General features: G+C 41.1%; 1 protein-coding gene across 3 annotated transcripts in view; it reads right to left on the reverse strand.

Moving 5' to 3' along the window:
* diaph2 (diaphanous-related formin 2) overlaps positions 1–17812 on the reverse strand; it is a 395371-nt gene that overhangs the window by 233791 nt on the left and 143768 nt on the right. For 2 of the 3 annotated variants that reach the window (XM_030396391.1, XM_030396393.1), the window contains exons 18-20: positions 15914–15976; positions 11814–12185; positions 6686–6800 (exon numbers count right to left, since the gene is read on the reverse strand). In XM_030396391.1, coding sequence (XP_030252251.1) covers positions 6686–6800; positions 11814–12185; positions 15914–15976 — 550 coding nt within the window. The remainder of the gene's footprint in view (positions 1–6685; positions 6801–11813; positions 12186–15913; positions 15977–17812) is intronic. The other variant, XM_030396392.1, reaches the window with a different exon arrangement.

A 17812-nucleotide genomic window follows, 5' to 3' on the forward strand; every position in this document is an offset into this window, starting at 1 on the left:
CGTGTACACAGAGTGTGCCGGTCAGCAACAGTTTTCTTGCCCGACTGAGAGGTTACCGAGTGTCATGCGAGGTGGCCAACCATGCGTGAGTGTGTTTGATCTGGTGGCCGGGTCAGCCCTGATGTTAACAGAGTTATTAGGGGACTTATTAGGGAGAGTCAGGGAGCCAGCTAAACCCCCCACTGATTCCATCATTACTGCCGTTGTGGCAGGGTCATTACCACCCTGCTGCTGGGGCTTTGTAGCAGGGATTGAGAATCCGCTGGTGTGCACACTACACTGGCTCAGTGGGAAGATTGTGTGTGTGGGGTGGAGATGTAGCGACCGAGGTAGAGGAAAGTGGTGTCAGAGTGAGGAGAACTCCTGAGGGATTTGATCAAATCCAACGAGATGAAGGGAAAGAAGACTGCAGCCATTACTTGTAGCAAGGTTTTAACCAGGTTAAATTGTCAGGGGCTGACCTTTACAGGTAAAACGCAAGTATGATGTTTTCTTTTCTTTTCTTTCTTTTTTCTATCTTTCTCTTTTTTTTTTTTTTTTTTTACAGAATATCATGGTGTAATAACCAAATAAAATAAAATGTGTAAAAGTACACAAAACATGTGAAAAGATCAAATAAATCTATCTTTCACTCCACCAATATTTATGCTTCTTTCTTTCGCAGCCTTATTCACCACAAGCACTTGGCTGAGCACATTCATTAGCTTCCATCATTAACACAGAGGCATGCTGGGAAAGATAGTCTGAATGACCCCGTTCAGGGCGGTGGACTACAGCCTCTAATTCCTCCTTAAGGATGCACATATATCTTCATTAGTTCTCTCCCTCTCCGTGTTATTGACTATCAAACCATAATATGTACTAATTCACTCGCCTACACAAAGATACTCTACAATACGTAACATTTTCAAAATAAAATAACCGAAAACAACTTGATCTTTGCTATTTGTTTTGTAGAGCTGTGTAATTAAATTACCGCAAGTGTTTTAAACAAAAAGAAAAGATAAATATTCATTCCATTTTATTTACGAAACATCAGATGGTATGTCAGAGAGAGAGGATGAGATGCAACGAGTCTGATACATTTTTATCCGCAACTATGTTTTTTTTAACAGTGAGTACAACAACAACCATGATCCCTCGCTACCTCACAAAGTCAAGCTACGTCTTTTGTTTTTTATTGTTTTGACTGAGGGAGGTCGAGCGGCAAAAACTGTGACCAACATGGATTCACCTTTTCCATCAAAAGTAGCGGTTTGATATTTACAGAATATTTTCCAAGGTTTCTTGTATATTGTAATATACAGTACGGTCTACGCAGAGATTTCAGTTGTTGTGGAGTAACCTCTCCTCTTTTGTTTTGTTGTTACTACTGAAAAGCCCAGACATCACCATTACAAAGTGGCATATGCCCTTTGTCCGTCAGCAATTGGTGTGTGCAATGGAGGAAACATTTTAGAAGAAAGGGGGTGTGAAGTTTGCCAACATCAATCTTGTTTCAAATTGAACTGCAAAGTTCCAGCTGAATGAATTGCCTTTCAAATGCAGCAGGCCATGGCTACACACATTCAATCCCGAAGTGAATCTGATTTGATCCCAAAGAGCCGTACAAAGGCACAACCCACTGATTGATAAAGCGAACTGAGGGGAGATGAGGGTAAAAGAACAAAAAAAAAGGAGCCAAGTCAATGGAGAGGAGGCTAAAGAAAGACAGGAAAAAAGCCGATACAGCTGAGCGGAGGCAGAAAAGGGGGGAAAGGACGAGAAAAGAAAGCAAAGGGGGGGAAAACTATTTCTAATGGGAAATAAAATAACTCCGTGACGTGGGTTGATCTTCGAGGGCACATTTAATGTCTCGTACACAAGTTGAAAAGATGTGAAAAACCGGAGAGGTTAGTGATGGCAAATAGAGATGTGTGTTGCTGATAACAGATTGCACAGCTCTGTGCGTGGGCGCTAACAATTTTCCGATTACAAAGCACTCGATGGTGCCAAAGGTGAAACACCTGCCTTGGCATGAGCGACTGAGGTGCAGCCGTAACACATTTTCATCTCACAGGAGAAGGTGTTAATTTTTTTATTTTTTTTCCCACACTAGGTCAGGAGGCTGCGTATTGTATAATAAAAAAAAACATTAAAATTGCAAAGTTGATTAATGCTCACAGTATAAAAGCTTTAGAACCGCACTAGCAGCTGAGATAGATTAATCGCTGAGCTGCTCTTTAGATGAAGCTAAAAAGCCTCATTGTCATTTTTTTTTTTTACAATAGGGCTTCAACAACTCATTATCTTGAATGAGAAGGATGAATAACTGTGACCTTTATTGCTATATCAGCTAATTATTCTGAATAGGAAAATTGTTTAAATTACTCTAATCTTCTAACTACCAGTTTATAATGACCAAAAACTGCAGTATTTTCCGTTGGTGTTTCAGATTTTGAGCAAAATAAATACAATTTAATTACTTTAGCTTCCTTATTCTTCGGTGGAAAGACCAAAAATGTTAAGAATAATTCAGGTAGATTTTTTTTTTACATTTTTTTTTTGATTTTGTTATTTTTTTATGAACTTGGCTTTAGTTTCATAGACATGGCCATCATTCCTGTCTGCCAATGTCTAATTGAATATATATAAATATTCTATTTCTATTTTCAAACAAAACAAATAATGTATTCATATTTTCTAAGTATGCAATACACCATGTAATATACTCAGTTACTTAGTAAAATTTGAATAATTATCTGAACCATCATCAGCATCTGATCCCAAATTGCTCTCTGAAAAAGCGTGACATACGAACCAACAACACAAAAACTCTACAACCGGCCCGAGTTTGCAGATGTGACCACGACCACTGACCAGAACTGAGCAGCGGTTGGGTTAAAAAAGTAACTAATACTCAAATAATAATTGAGTAATATTTCAGTAATGCCACTGCATGCATACTCAAGTTTTCAGCAGTCTTCCCACCGCTGCTTGAATGTTTATATCCAAAATGTAAACGGTATATGTTACATGTCTGCTTATTTGACAAAAACTAAGGTTAAACTATTACCATGTAGATCAAAGCTGTATTTTGCAGAGCCCCTTTGACATTTATCCGATGTAATGAACATTGTTGGATTGATACAGTAAAAAGTTATGAAGGACATTTCCTGTGTCTTTGATTTGTGATTTAAATCGCCTGGTTGAATCGGTTCCTTTTTTTAAAACATGTGCTCTCCTGTGCCGTCCTGAAGTCAGACACAATTTGATGTTGCCAGAATGACTTAATCAGCGACATGTCTTTGGCCTTCGGGGTACCTAATAACTGACTTATGTGTTGAATTTTCAATCAGGCCGAAGAACCATCTTATAATAAATGACAAAGAAAAAAAAACTGAAAAGCCACTTTTAGAAGATTGAAGCCGAGCTTGAAATCCCTCTTGATTATCATTTCCTTTTCTTGGAGAAACTCATTAAACAGTGAGACTCATAAAAGCAGCGGGGGAGATGACAGTCCTGCATTCTCAGTTGTTTTAGAGGCCTCTGAGCGCAATAAGCATCTGAAAATTGGGGGCTGTTAAAGTGATTCTTTCTCTTTTTTTTTTTGTCTTTTACTGCCTAAGTGTTGTTCTTCAACAATGCAAGTAACAAGCAAGAATCCCAAGGAACGTGAAGTTAACAGAAGCCTTTTTGCACCATTTTCTGAGGGCAGCTCTGCAGGGAAGGCATTTACACCTGCTTGCCTCATCTTTCACGATACACTAGTCCCCCAAAGTGTGCTCTACTTATAAATATCCACGTCTGAGATGTGGCGAAGATGGAGGTACCACAAAGAAGCACAGGAAAAAAAACAACAAGTGTGTATGACCGCGTGTGTGTGCTTGCTACAAGAAAACGGCGGCAATATCCCAGACAAATGAAGTCAGTTTTCACCAGTGACTTGTTTGTCAAATCAGCACGAAGGATTTATGGTCCGCGGTTACACTGAGAGGTTACAATGAGAGTACAAGACCTCAGGAATTAATCTTGCGAGTCTCTCCACCTGAAGCTGGAACACGGCTTTTAAACAACACCAACACCAGTTAAACAACTTGACTTTGAGATGGAGGGAGACTCGCCGCCCATATAGGTCAGATTTAAAAAGCGGGGAAATGAGGCCGGGGGATCTTTTTTTTTTTTTTTTTTTTGTACAAAACGTTTAATGTTCAAGCGCACTTACTGTTACAAACCCCTCAGACGGCAAGCGTTTAAAAGAGACTATACTACATGAATCATGAAACGGAGGAGAGCGAAAAAAAGAGGAAAACAAATGAACAACTATCTCATTTTAGGAGGATACCATCTAGCACCTTTTTCTTTTCTTTTTTTTTCCCCTGCAAAAACCATCTACATCAAAGCCCTTCTCGTTGACTTTCAACATCACTGACGAGCGGGGGGGGGGGTGGGTAGATATCAAACATTAAACAGCATTTTTCATTCATGAGCACATCATGTTCTGTTTCAACAATAGAGGGAAAAAGAGCTGATTCAGTGGAGTCGCTGCAGGGGTAATTGATAGGGATCCAGCAAAGGTAACTCCCAAGGGAAATGCTGGATCATGAATTCTTACCCTGCCAGCGGGAATGTGGACTATCTATAGAGCTCCTTTTTTTGAGACCCCAGTGGGTGAGAAAGTGAATTTAATAAAGAATTTAAAAGGGACATTTAAAGCTGAATTAAAACCATGTGTCTGCGAGAACTCCCAGTGTTAAGTTGTATTTCACTTTAAAGGCCCCACATTATGCTTATCCTAAGGTTCATACTTTCATTTTAGGTTTCTACCGGGAAGTGTTTACATCCTTTAACGTTCCAAAAAAACGTTAAATCGAACATAAAAGTTGATAGCCAGCTGTCACGCTGAATGTTAAACCACCCATTACTGCTTGACCATAATTCAACCTCACCCGATCTAGGATAGATACCGGTTACCTTAATATGCCTGATCTTTGTCATCGAGATCCAATGAAAATGTGTAAAAACGCCTCTCGCTTGCAATGTTAGAAAACCTGGCGTGACTTCTCATTAATTATATCCCATTACACTTAATGTAAGACACACTCACCTAGAGAGTAACATTTAAGTGCGATCGAGGGACATGTTTTTGAGAGAATTAATACGTGTTCCGGTGGCAGTTTTTGTTGACTTCTTACAAACAAAAAACATCCGTGTTCACTGTTTTCTTACTTTTCTTGTGGCTTTTCTTTGTGCAGTGCTTCTTGAATTGTGAAGTGTCGTGGAAATCTGTTCTGTTGCTTTTCTGTTATCCCGCTGACAAACTGACCGAACAACAAACGGACACAGGTGGAGGTTGCAAACACTGTACTGATTTATCACCATCAAATGCTGAATTGTCATTAAACGTATGGAACAATATTTCCCTCTCTAGCACATTACGATTAAAAAAAAAATGAAAATCAGTATCATTAAATAGGTTTCGCCGAGGTGTCAAAGAGGTCTGACTCTAAATTACTTCAGAAATGCCACAGAGCATGTGTCAGAAATGATAGCGTCTGGCAGATATCCTCTGGTGAAAGACAAAAGGCCCGTCGCTGACACTTCATTAATCCTTGCAACAACTCTTCTTTCCTGCCCCGCGTTCTGCCTCCATCTGTATTATGCCGGCAAATCACCTTGCGGCAGCCGAGGCAAAATTGCTATTTATTTCACAGAGCAAAAAAAAAAAAAAAAAAAAAAAAGGAGATCAACCTAGTTTGTAGACCCGGAGGCTGTGAGAAAGATGTAGCGAGAGGCAGCTTGGGGGCTGACTGGTGTCCAAACAGACGGTGGGTATATGGGAAAAGTTGGAGGACTCCGCATAGTTATGTCCACACACCCTGACAGAGCTAAGATTTGACTGTTCTGCACTTGACAGGCCTCTGACTTCTCCCCTCCCACTGCTACTTGAATAAGAGGGGTCTAGTACTCACATAGACACACACACACACACACACATACACACACTGTCAAAGAAGTGGAAAAACACTCAAATTGTCATGGGAGGAATACATCAAGTGCCTTCACACTCCCTCTTCTGTGAAAAACCCAAACTTGCTCTGTACTGCTTGTGTTATTCATCAGCAAGTTAGGTAGCCTGGTTGTGTATCTGAGAAACAAACTGGCCAGGACAAGAAAAACTCCCAGAGCTTCCTTCACAGAAGCCTCCCATCTTTCCCTGATGGACGATTGGTCTACTGGACTGGAAAAAGGCAAGCGGCAAACCAAGCATATCTGCCTTTGGTTCTCACATATGTGTACAAGTTCAAGTTGGAGCACACCCAGGCGCACATACACACACACACACACAAAAAACACTGATCTGAAACTGCTCAACGCGTAAAAAAAACCAAAAACAACAACAAATACAATGAGCAGCCACCATCGCGTTCCGAGCTCTCTCAAAGACACAAACGCTGCAGCAAGCCTTGGTATCCCTAATTGGCACAGAGATCTGACTTGAGAGCATGCATAGATGGGGTTCAAATGCAGTGGGGAGAAAAAGTGCTTGGTTTTAAAATAATTAACATTTCAATGAGAAAAAATGGTTTCTTTAAGTGTCACAAGATGAAAGTGGCTCGGCATCTATTGCCGGAGAGGCTAAATGAAGCATGTGTGTGTGTAGATTAATTAAGGAGGGGGGTGAAGAGAGATGACGCCCACTTACCTTTGCTCTGCGACGAGAAGCAGAGGGAGAGCTGAGCAAATAGGTCAGGATTCTCAAACTTCTCTTCTTTGACTTTGATCCAGAAGCAATTCTCTGCCATTTCCTGAGGCACTATCTGCAATGACACAAGGATTCCATTATCACCACAATCAGAGACCGCCATTCCACCAACCTGCCACTCAAAAAGTTCTCCTCACTGGAGATGCGGTTTGTGCGCGTGTGTGTGTTTTGTTCTGTACGTGGACACACACACGCCCTTGCGCGTGCATCCGTAGCACTTCGAGGGGCGAACAAAAAAACGAAAAAGACCAAGGGATTCAAAGCGATGACGGACTCGCATAAATCTGACCACTTCGAATGATGATGTGCGGATAGACCCTGACTTTCAAGCTCTTGTTGACCTCTCTTCAGATGAATGAAATACGTGAATTTCAATTCGCTCAGCAACCCTGTTCGTGCACCCCTTCTACCCAGACTTGAAACAGCAAAGCGCCCACGCACGCCGAGGCGACGGCAGGCCACGGGGGCGCTTGTTCACCCCTTACTCTTTCGCTCCTGCTCCGCAGACGACGGAGTGTAGGAGTGCAGAGCGAGATTCAGACAACAAGCCTCACCTAAAATGTTGCAAACACTGCAGGCCGATAATGTGACACTACTCTCCGTCTGCTGTACATTGTGCTGCACGTAAGTGCTACGGTGAGAGCTCTCCGTTTGACACTGTTGTGGCTTATTTTTAACCGGAGGCCTGGACTAGCAGTTAGCCTATTGCACCGCTGCCATCTGCCTCCTCAAAACCACAGTAATTACATTTCGAAAGAGGTTTAAGTGAAACACTTATGCAATACAGACAGAGAGTTCCAGCCGATGCTGGCCAATCTTTCCCAAGGCCATATAGAAACAGGGATAAGTGTAGCAGCGTCACACGGACCTATAATGGTCACAATAGGTGCTTTAATGGGAGGCTTATGAAACGTTCAACATGAGCTAGTGTTGGTGTTGAGTGTAGATAACAAAGTGCCGCTGTGCTCTTATTTCCCCTCGTACGATCCACTCAGTCGTAGAAAGGGAAGCGGCCTGTCTCGTGTCCGAGGAAGCTTTATTCAGAGAAAGTGGTGAGGCTGCAAATTGTGATGTAGCATAATAATAATAATAATAATAATAACAATAATAATGATATAAAAATGAATGCAGCACATACAGCTTCAGCTCATGTTACTAACTCCCTTTTATTTCCAACACGGCGAATCAAGCAGAACTTTTAGAGAACAGCACATCAGCGACAACAACCGCGGCTCCACTAAAGAACTCATCAACCAATTTTGTTCTATGCCGCCAGCCTCATCATCGTCCTCTGACGCTAACTGTGATTATCATTTAGCAGTTTTTTAACCGGGAACCAAAAACTCTTTCCTGCCAAAATCCTAGATTCATCGAGAAAATCACGGCAATTAAAATGCGCTCACGAAGTTACGAGGAGATGGAGAAGAACTCGACTGAAGGAGACATCCGCGGTACAAGTATGTGCTCCTGGATTAAAAGAGAAACAAGCCAGGAAACTTTTCCTCTCAAATTGTATTAAAAACCAAAATAACAATCCAAAATGAAATTCTTTCATTCATTAACCAACCGACTAATCGCCCTACAGCTTCTTAAACAAAGCTATTTCCTAAAAACCACTGACATTTTTTTGCCAAATTCTGCAACGATACATTTCCAAATGTCCAATCTAGTACTTCCAATCAGTGTAAGTATCGTCAGAAAGCCAGTTTGATATGCATTCTGACTTTGATGTAAGTCCACCTCTGCATGGAGCCACATTTAAACATCCCCACATAGTGTGATACAGTGAGCGTGCTGATGTTATGAGACAAATTAGATCATCCGCCTCTCCCCTCGATCCATTCCCTGCAACCTTTTTAAAATATGTTTTCAGTCGTTTAGCAGACGTTTGCTCACCACAGTAAACAGCTCTCTACAGGCTGGAACTCACGTCCCTTTTGAAAAAGGACAATCTAGACTCTAGAGCTCCGGACCATTTAAAAAATTGTTTATCACTACTTGCATAGCTATTTTGGAAGTATGACAAATACCAGTCAGGTCCCGATCTCACCTGAACGCTACAATACCTCATCTTTACGTTCTTTTCAGCTATCAAATGATGACGCTTTAGATCCACCGCTTGGCTGCCTGAAGGAAATCAATCTGGAAGTCTTGCAGGTGAACAATGAATAGACTCTTCTAGCACCAGGTGCATGTGTAGAGTTCCAGTCTCTTACGACCACTGACCAAGTCAAGAACGTGGGGCACTTGTGATAAAACACATCAGCAAAATAGTCTCCAGGCACCTCAAAAATATTTAAAGAACAGCAAGCTTAAAAAATGACAAACACAGTGAGGAACGACAATGGGCTGAATATGTAGCTGAAGTGTCTTGTTGATTTTTTAGGGCAATTCCAATTATTTCAAATGTTCTCCCCTTAACATCCAGCCTGGCGCGTGACTCCCAAAATAATGATGTCATCTGTCATTTGAACTAACGCGCAAATGTCTTCATCTTTTCTTCATCCCGTTGCTCCCGTGCTGCCTTTTTGTTCTGCCATCAACATACAGTTACAGATGTGCTTAATAAACACAGTACGATTATAGGAATTATTCTTTTTTTTCTTTCAAGGGGGGATGCACATATAATAAACAATTGTCTGAGTGTGTGTGTGTGTGTGTGTGTGTGTGTGTCTGCGTGTGTTTGGACCGTACCATACTTAATCTTCGCTAATAATTTTGTCTGGGAATCAGTGACACACTGAATTTAGAAGCACATGCAAGGGGGGGGGGGGGAAATAAACCGAGCTGATTTAAAATGCATTCAGCACTGAAACAAAGCTGGAATTTCCCCGTGAAGCCCTGAGCTCATTTACTTCCATATGGGTGCATTGTACTGTACCGTCAACTAAGAATGCTCTGCCACTGCATCCGTTGCTTGAAATATGTGTACTCATTTTAAAGCCACCTCTCAATATGTCAATCTAGTCAAAAGTTGCGCCATGTATACATGCTAAATTGAAGGTCTGAAGGTATGTAGTCATCAGCTGTCTACAGATGGACCTGCAGCACTCTCCCATGTGAAAGTCCATTGTTCACAATTACGTAAAGCAATTTTTTCTCCCAGCGAACCTGTCAGACGTGCGGGGTATCGTACAGAGTGCATGTAAGTATATTTTCTTCCCCCTTCCTTTTTTATACGACCAAAATCATAGTCGGCCCTCTCATGATTCTCTCTGCTGCACGTGGGAAAAAACAAAACAAAAGACTCTTGTCCCACCTAATCAACGCAAGGGACAGAGGTCTTCTCCTCAGGTTGTTATGAATTTCATTTGCATCATCAAACTACACTTCCTGTGGAGGCGAGGTTAATGCTCCTTGCACATGAACCCGTGTCTGTACGCTCGGCACACAATGGGCAGTTTTGGGCGCAAACCACACTTGTACAACCACATGGATAATGCACGAGAAAAAATGACTGATAATATTATCAATATCAAGGCACAAACAAATATGTTCCTTACTGCTGGATCCCAATATCAATAACATTTCTTACTGCCCAGGAAACTCCCACACAGTGTGAAGCACTTGCATATGTGGCATTTCAAAGAGTCCTTGAGGTGGTGTACGTAACACGCTGCTTACAATGCAAACGCCAGCGCTGCCGTGCATTTCCACATTTCTCTCTCTAATTCACGTGTGTCATTCGGTTGACCTTTTGTCGCATAAATAATGATACCAAATGATCCCCTTTCTGTTCCTTTAAAAACCTAGAGTTCCCACATTCTATTGTATGTCTGTCCAGTTTGACATTTTGAAAGAATTCAGTAAGAGGTATACATTTTTTTTTTCTTTGGCGGGAAAGGGAATTTTTGAAATATGTGATTCCAACGAGAAACATGTCTTATTCGCTATAAGACTATTTTTACAGAGGAGTATCGAGGACTGATAGAGAGCTTCATTACATTGTGTAATGACAATCCCCTGAAGCTCAGGTTCACTATAACAGATGAGCAGTGGTGGACTGCGATGCTTTAAATATGGATGTTGCTGCAAAGAAGCCAAAAATTCACTCATGGAGTCATAGTGTTGAATGATGGCCAGGAAAGTGGTTTTTTTGCACAACATTATGATGTCACAGTGAGGCCGACCTTTAACCTAAAATATCATCACTTCATTATATCATTATTGGCATATGAATTATTGAATTATGGCTTAAACCATATTTTGTGAGGTCACAGCGATCTGGAATGTTGATCAGCAAGTCCTAATCACTTCATCCTTGAGGTGTCATTATTTGCCTGAGGCGATGAAATGATCTCCAGGTGTTTTTTTTTTCCTGAGAGATCATGTTGATGAGAACAGGAGAGACAACCTAGAAAGCTCAAAATGCATTAACAGGTATCTACATAACAGCCCACAGCATATTGAAATATTTGTTTTTACTTTATAGCTTGATTTTATGAAAAACATTAAACATAATGGTGTCAAAAGAAATCGTCTGATGTTTGGGTGGCTGTCAGTAATTGAAGACTGAAAAACACAAGGTTATACAGGCATTGGCAAAAAGAACCACAAATTAATGCTAAGAGCTCCCGAGGCGATGGATGAATTAGCTATGTCAAAAGAAAGAGCCCGCACGCACAAAAACAACCTATTGAAACTGTACTCAAATGTGATGGCATAGCACACAACCCAGTCTTCATTCAATTATGCAAAGAATGGGCAAACCCAAGGACATTCGAGAGATGAAAAATGCTCACTGCTAAATCCTTTCAAATGGATGCTGAGTGCGCAATAGTGTCCAATGACTCCATTGTTGCTTGACTACATTTAGAGGGCGTTAGTATAGAAGCCCTTCTGGATAAGAAACTCCAACTCTGAATCCTCTTTTTGGTTTTCTTAAAAAATCCTTCAAATCCAAAGCTAAATGTTTACACTAAAAAGACTGTCATAACAATAATATTCTAATAATATTCTATGTGAAGAGCGCATTATTTTCTCCACCGCAGTCTACAGCCGCCATAATGTTTAGTTAACATGAGACGAAACATTGTGTTACAGTGAGTAAAGGCTCAGGCTGCCATACCTTGGTCCAGTTGACCCTCTTCATCACAGTGTCTGGCTTGTAGACCTTCTTAGGCTCCAGTCCATAAGGCAGCTTGATGACAGGGAGTGCAGGAGGTGGCGGAGGCCCACCTGGCCCCCCGAAGAAAGGTGGAGGAGGTGGGGGCCCACAACCAGGGGGTGGTGGGGGAGGTGGAGGTCCCCCACCTGGGGGAGGTGGTGGGGGCGGTGGGATGCAAGCGTGGCCAGGGAGCGGAGGAGGGGGGGGAGGAGGGGGAGGACAGCCACCAGGTGGAGGTGGGGGAGGAGGCGGTGGAGGAGGAGGGGGAGCTGCTGCACCGCCTGGTAAGGGTGGTGGAGGTGGTGCTCCGGGCGCGGTTGGACCCGCTGCAATCTGTAAGGTAGAGGGTTTGCATATTAATAACGCCTCACATCAACCAAGGCTCCTCGAGACCTGTTTTTATCGATCATTGCCCAACGATTGATTAGTGTTTCTGTTTATTGTTGATTTTTCATTTTTATGTTGTTTATTCCCAAATCATGTTATCTTGATTTTTATTGTTTGTTTGTTTGTTTGTTTGTTTCATTTCGAGAAGAGAAGGTCCGTCGCTAAAATCTGTTTTACTCGCTGCACGACTGCAGGATCGTTTTGACTCGCGATGAGCTTTGAAAAAATCTTTATATCATAATCATTTGATCTGATATTTTTCATATTAATCAGTGCTGTGTCGTCTCATTTCATTACTTACTTCGTGATTTTAAAAGCCTTTTAAATGTGAGTCCTTGTGGAGCTGCCAGTTGAGAAAAACAGACATGCATGTGCTGAACTGCACCAGCAATGCACAGAATTGTGTCTAGTGACAGTTTTACACTTTCCACATCGAAACATTATTTATTTCTTTCATTTATTCAGAGAAACATGAATTTTTAAAGTTGAACTTATACTCTTGCTACTACGCTTCAATCAATCGACGATGATTCATGTTTTTTTTCTTTATTTACTGTAACTTATAGCAGTGACAGAAAGAAAAAACAAAGAGTAGTAGCAGCTGGGATATAATGTAAAATTGTCTCTGCATTTATTTCGTACTATGCCTGTTTCAGAATCGACTGAGGCGAAAACAAAAATAAACATATCTTCATAAACAAGGAAACTGGTGCCTTTTGTAAAAAGCAATGGCTCCCTAAAGCATATCTAAATGCAGCGTGAGGATATGTCCCACTAATGTGACCTGACACAACGGCTGTGTACATTATATATGAGACCATGACTTGTACAGCTCACGTTCACGTCATGCGAAATTTATCCGGAAATGTTTGATTTAAACTCTGATTTATGTAAAAGAAAATGTTTTCTTCATGTGGTAATATCTCAACAGGATGCAAAAATCGCACAGAAATCTTGAATCTGTAATTATCAAATGAAACACAAGCATCATCCACAGACAGCAAGCTCTGCTGCAGTGTTTTTTAGACATTTCCATCATGGGTAGAAGACATACTTAGCAGGTGATGTTGATTTTAGAACAATAACTGTTTTTGTACCGTAGGACAATGCTGCTTTAAATAAAGAGCTGTCAATTGGCAAGGTCAGCCTCTTGCCTCAGGAATATTAACCCACATGGATATGTATGTAAATGCAACGCAAAATGTTGGAGTAAACCTGTGATCGACTACTGTTTTAATATACAAAAGATAAGAATGTTTCTTTTCCATCCTCTCGTCACGAGCCCTCACAATGGCAGGCTATTACACAGCAGACAGGGTTGTAATTAGACCTGAGCCTGATAAGACAAACTCCTCTTTCAGTCCTTTGACATGTCTGCACTACAACACATGCCACGTACACAGGTAGTCTGTGATAGTCAACGATAACGCCAATTGAAAAATGTTCAAGAGAGAACAAAAAACGTATGCAAATACAACAATTACAGACACAGAAGCCGAGACGGGGGTTTGATCTTTGAAGCTGATTAGACGTCGGCTCTTACCAAAAAAAGCATTTCCACTTGCACTTCTCATTTCCAAAACCAATTCCCCACGATGCCCCTTTTTTTTCTCCCTTCAGTCACTTGATTGTGTGCGTGAATGTGATTGGCTTCATACTTAAAGACATTACGTTGTGTTTCATTACATAATGGCATTGGCAGATTGTTTATTAGGGCCAAAATTAAAAAGGTGTTCTGCGAGGAGCTTCTTTCCACGGATCGCCCGGAGCCCCTCAGTGGAAACTCACATCCGATGATTACATGTCTGTCAATCTCCGAAGCCCTCTGTGGCCCGTTTCCGCTTTTAAGATTAATATGAGGGAATGGAAGCAAATTAGCTGCTAAATTAGAGCGCGGTTGTTTCCATACTGAAGGGCCCTCCGAGTCTTTATCTCTCGCTCTACCTCACTCTCTGATACCCCCAATAATAATAAGCCCAATAATAAGCCCAGTTTTTCACAGAACCCTTGGGATCTAATACCATAGCCACTGACTTCCTCCTCCTTGGATACCAAAACAAATATCTAAAAACAGCAACGTAGATTGTGCATTTTGAATGAAATGATAACGGCTATTTCATAATCAAATCATATGGGACGACATGAGATGTAACGCTCTGCATTTAGATTTCTTGGTGTACGTGGGCATGTTCTGTATGTGCATGATGTATATGTAGATCCATGCAGACAAACAGAAAGAACAGATATTGTAAATTTTCTTACAAAGGTCCCTTTCTTATTATTTTCTCTTTTTTTCTCATTTATTTTCTCCTTAATTTCTAAAATGTATATTATCATCCAGCATGTTTTAAGATCATGTTTCTCACCAAGTCCCCTTGACTTTATTTTATTTATTTTTTTTCAGCTGATGTGACTACTGCAGAACCCATCTGGACTCCTGTCTAAACTAAAAGATGGGGCTAATATGAAATCTAACCTATCCAATTTGGATTCATAGTCTTCTGGACTCAATGGGGAGGTCAGCATGGCAGGTAATTAACTCTGAATGCAATGTGATTAAATCTATGCCCCAATCTCATCTCTGATGGAGGAATTTAATCACTGTGTGTTTACTTATGAAAATTGCATTAAACAAGCAGGAAATGTGTGTAGTTAGAAAAAACCACTATAGAGTTTAACACAGCTTCCAACTGTTAACAAGCTTAATGGAATAAAGGTCTTAAATGAGTGTCTTCTGCAACCATGGTATCTACTTCAGTTGATTAGTAATTACAAGAGACAAAACCAGTTGCCAGGATAAAATGTTGGCAGTGAACGTTTATACTTATATATATATATATATATATATATATATATATTTTTTATCTGTCTGAGAGTTGTGGACAATCTGCCCTCGCTCTCCCCGTCCTATCTGCTGTCAATCACATACAGTATGTTCTGCAGACGGAGAGAGAGAGACGCTCTCTGTATCTTCATCCCTCCTGTAAATTAAGCCAAGAATCATGCCAAGCCAGTCACTGCGGTTAAAGACTGCGTGCGTGTGGCAACCGGGTGTTTTTGACCAAATCTCAGAGCATCTGTAGCCATTTTGGTGCTGAAGAAAACAAACATTTTAAGCAGAAACGTGATCTTTTCCTAACCTTTTTTTTTTTTTTTTTTCTTTTTGTGTGCCTAAACTTAACAGGATCTTAATCACAGCGCTGACACAACATTAAATGTAAGGTTTAACTTAAAGAAATGTGATGTTTCAACATATCCGCGCTTTGCAGAAGCGTACATTGCCAACATTTATTCTGGCTGTACGGGTTGTACAATACATTCGACCAAATGATATCAGGGTAAATTTCTGCTAAATACAAAATAAGTTTTAGTTTGAGATCTTTTCGTGCAAATGAAGAGGCACTGCATGACAGTTCACATCAAACCTAACTTGAACTTAATTTTTTGAATTTAGAGGTAATTTGAGAACACAGCTTTACAATTGAACAATATGAAGTGGGGGTGGGAACACATGCAGAGAGGACAAAGGATCAGTCCATGATCAGTTTCATAATCTATTCCAACCAATGATTTGAAGGAAACCACGATCCAGTTCCGTTAACGCATAACTCAGATTCTCAGGTTATTAAATGTGAGATTATGTCGAGGGCCGAGCATGCAGAGAGGACACCCACCTTGGCTTCAGATTCCCTGATGAGTCTCTGAGCCTCTTTGAGCTTGTCTTTTTCAATAGTTAACTGTGCAGGTACAACACACAGACACACACACACACACACACGCACGCACGCACGCACACACCACAGGAATACACAACAAACACAAAGGGCAACAGAGAGGCACAAATGGGGGTGGGTTAGATAGACAGAGAAGAAGAAGAACACTAGTGCACAAGAACAGTTGCAATACACACACCGAAACACAAAAGAGCTGGAAAAAAGAGGCGAGCAGAGGGAGAGAGGATGTCCCGTACACAGTTAATGGCATTGGTAGTACAGTGTTATATCCCCATTTTGTCTGAATGAGCTATTTGATGTGCAAAAGGCAGAGTGTACTGTACTTCTACACCTAAAACAAGATGTAATCTATCTTCAAAAGAACATCAGAGCAAGGCACTGACTGCAGCATGAAAGGAACAAGGCGCAGCATCTCTGACAGTTGGTACACCTTCAAAACCCTTCTTCCATTTCCATTTTTCTTTTCTTTTTTTTTTTTTTTATTCTTTGTTGCAAAATACATTTCAACTTAACACTCTTAGATGTGTGATGGGCATTGATTTCACTCTGCGATCTGTGTTTTTTTTTTTTTCTAAATGTACCCATTTTGCTTTGATATTCACTCTGTGCGACCTCACTGAAAGAGGGAGGATGGTAACATATTCCACAGCAACTGAAACGTAATATTTCTTTTTCCGGAGTCATTCCTACAGAACACATCTTACTATGGACTTTAGAGAACTAAATATTTAATGTGGATAATGGAAAGGAAGATGGAAACTTTTTAATGGGGTGACTTGAAAAAGAACTTTCATTTCGCAGGAATCTTTTTCTTTTTTTTTCTTTTTTTTTTTTTGAAAATGGTAGTAAAGAGCAATATTTAAAGCAGAGGGAAGCTATATTCGATCTCTCATCCTTAGGGAGTAAAAAGTTTGATTCTTTGAGTTTTGACAACAAGCCAAAGAGAATTTTAGCAGGTGTATGACAGAATGCTTTGCTTCCAGCTCGTTTGACCACCATTTTCTGTGGAGCTGTTAATGTAAGGATACATGTAGAGGACGACAGTGAATTCACCAGTGCATTTTTTAAGGCTTGACAACTGAAAATCGGCTCTATCTCACGACAGCAGGAACACATTATAAGAACGACGAAAACTGTGAGTTTCGCATTCATTATCAGTTGTGTCAAATTCTGTAATCAGCCGGGGCGGAAGGCAGCCTGTCAGTAAAAGGGAGAGAAAGTGGTCCGCTACACCTCCAGCTCCTCCTGGGGACAAGCTGGGTCAGCTACAAGACCGCCAAGTTGTTAAAACCTATTAATGGGATGGCGCAGAGTGCTCCAATGTACCACCGCTCCACTGCTACATTATTCATCACATACAGAGCCGATTCAATGAAAAGCTTCCGTTTTCTTTTTTTTTTCTTTTACCCTGAATGTGTGCAAGGAAAGGTCTGGGGAAGGGTGGATGATCTCCACTTGTTGTGATTTCTGTGTCCTTTTGTCGATGTTTACAGGCAGAACCTCCACTCAACTCAATTGGGGGATAATCAAACAGACACATCAAACAGGGCTGCTTGTTACAATGCCAAAGTTCCCCCGGCGAAAGACTCTCATTAGATGCGTCGGTTCGCAAACAAGGTGAAGAGAGGTGTCTCGGGCGCGCACATGTTTTGATATCTGACGGGATATTCTGTCTCGCAGATGAAAGGTCTTAGGGTTAGCTCCCACTCCATTCATATTCAGCGAAACGGCGGCGACAGCGCGCAGCATCTTTGATGGACAAACTGAATGCGTGTCCTCACAATGATTCAAAGGTTCTGCACTCGCACAGTTAATGGCTTTCTACAGCGCCGTGTCAAA

This window comes from Sparus aurata, chromosome 18, assembly GCF_900880675.1.
Source record: "Sparus aurata chromosome 18, fSpaAur1.1, whole genome shotgun sequence".
Classification (NCBI taxonomy): Eukaryota; Metazoa; Chordata; class Actinopteri; order Spariformes; family Sparidae; genus Sparus; species Sparus aurata.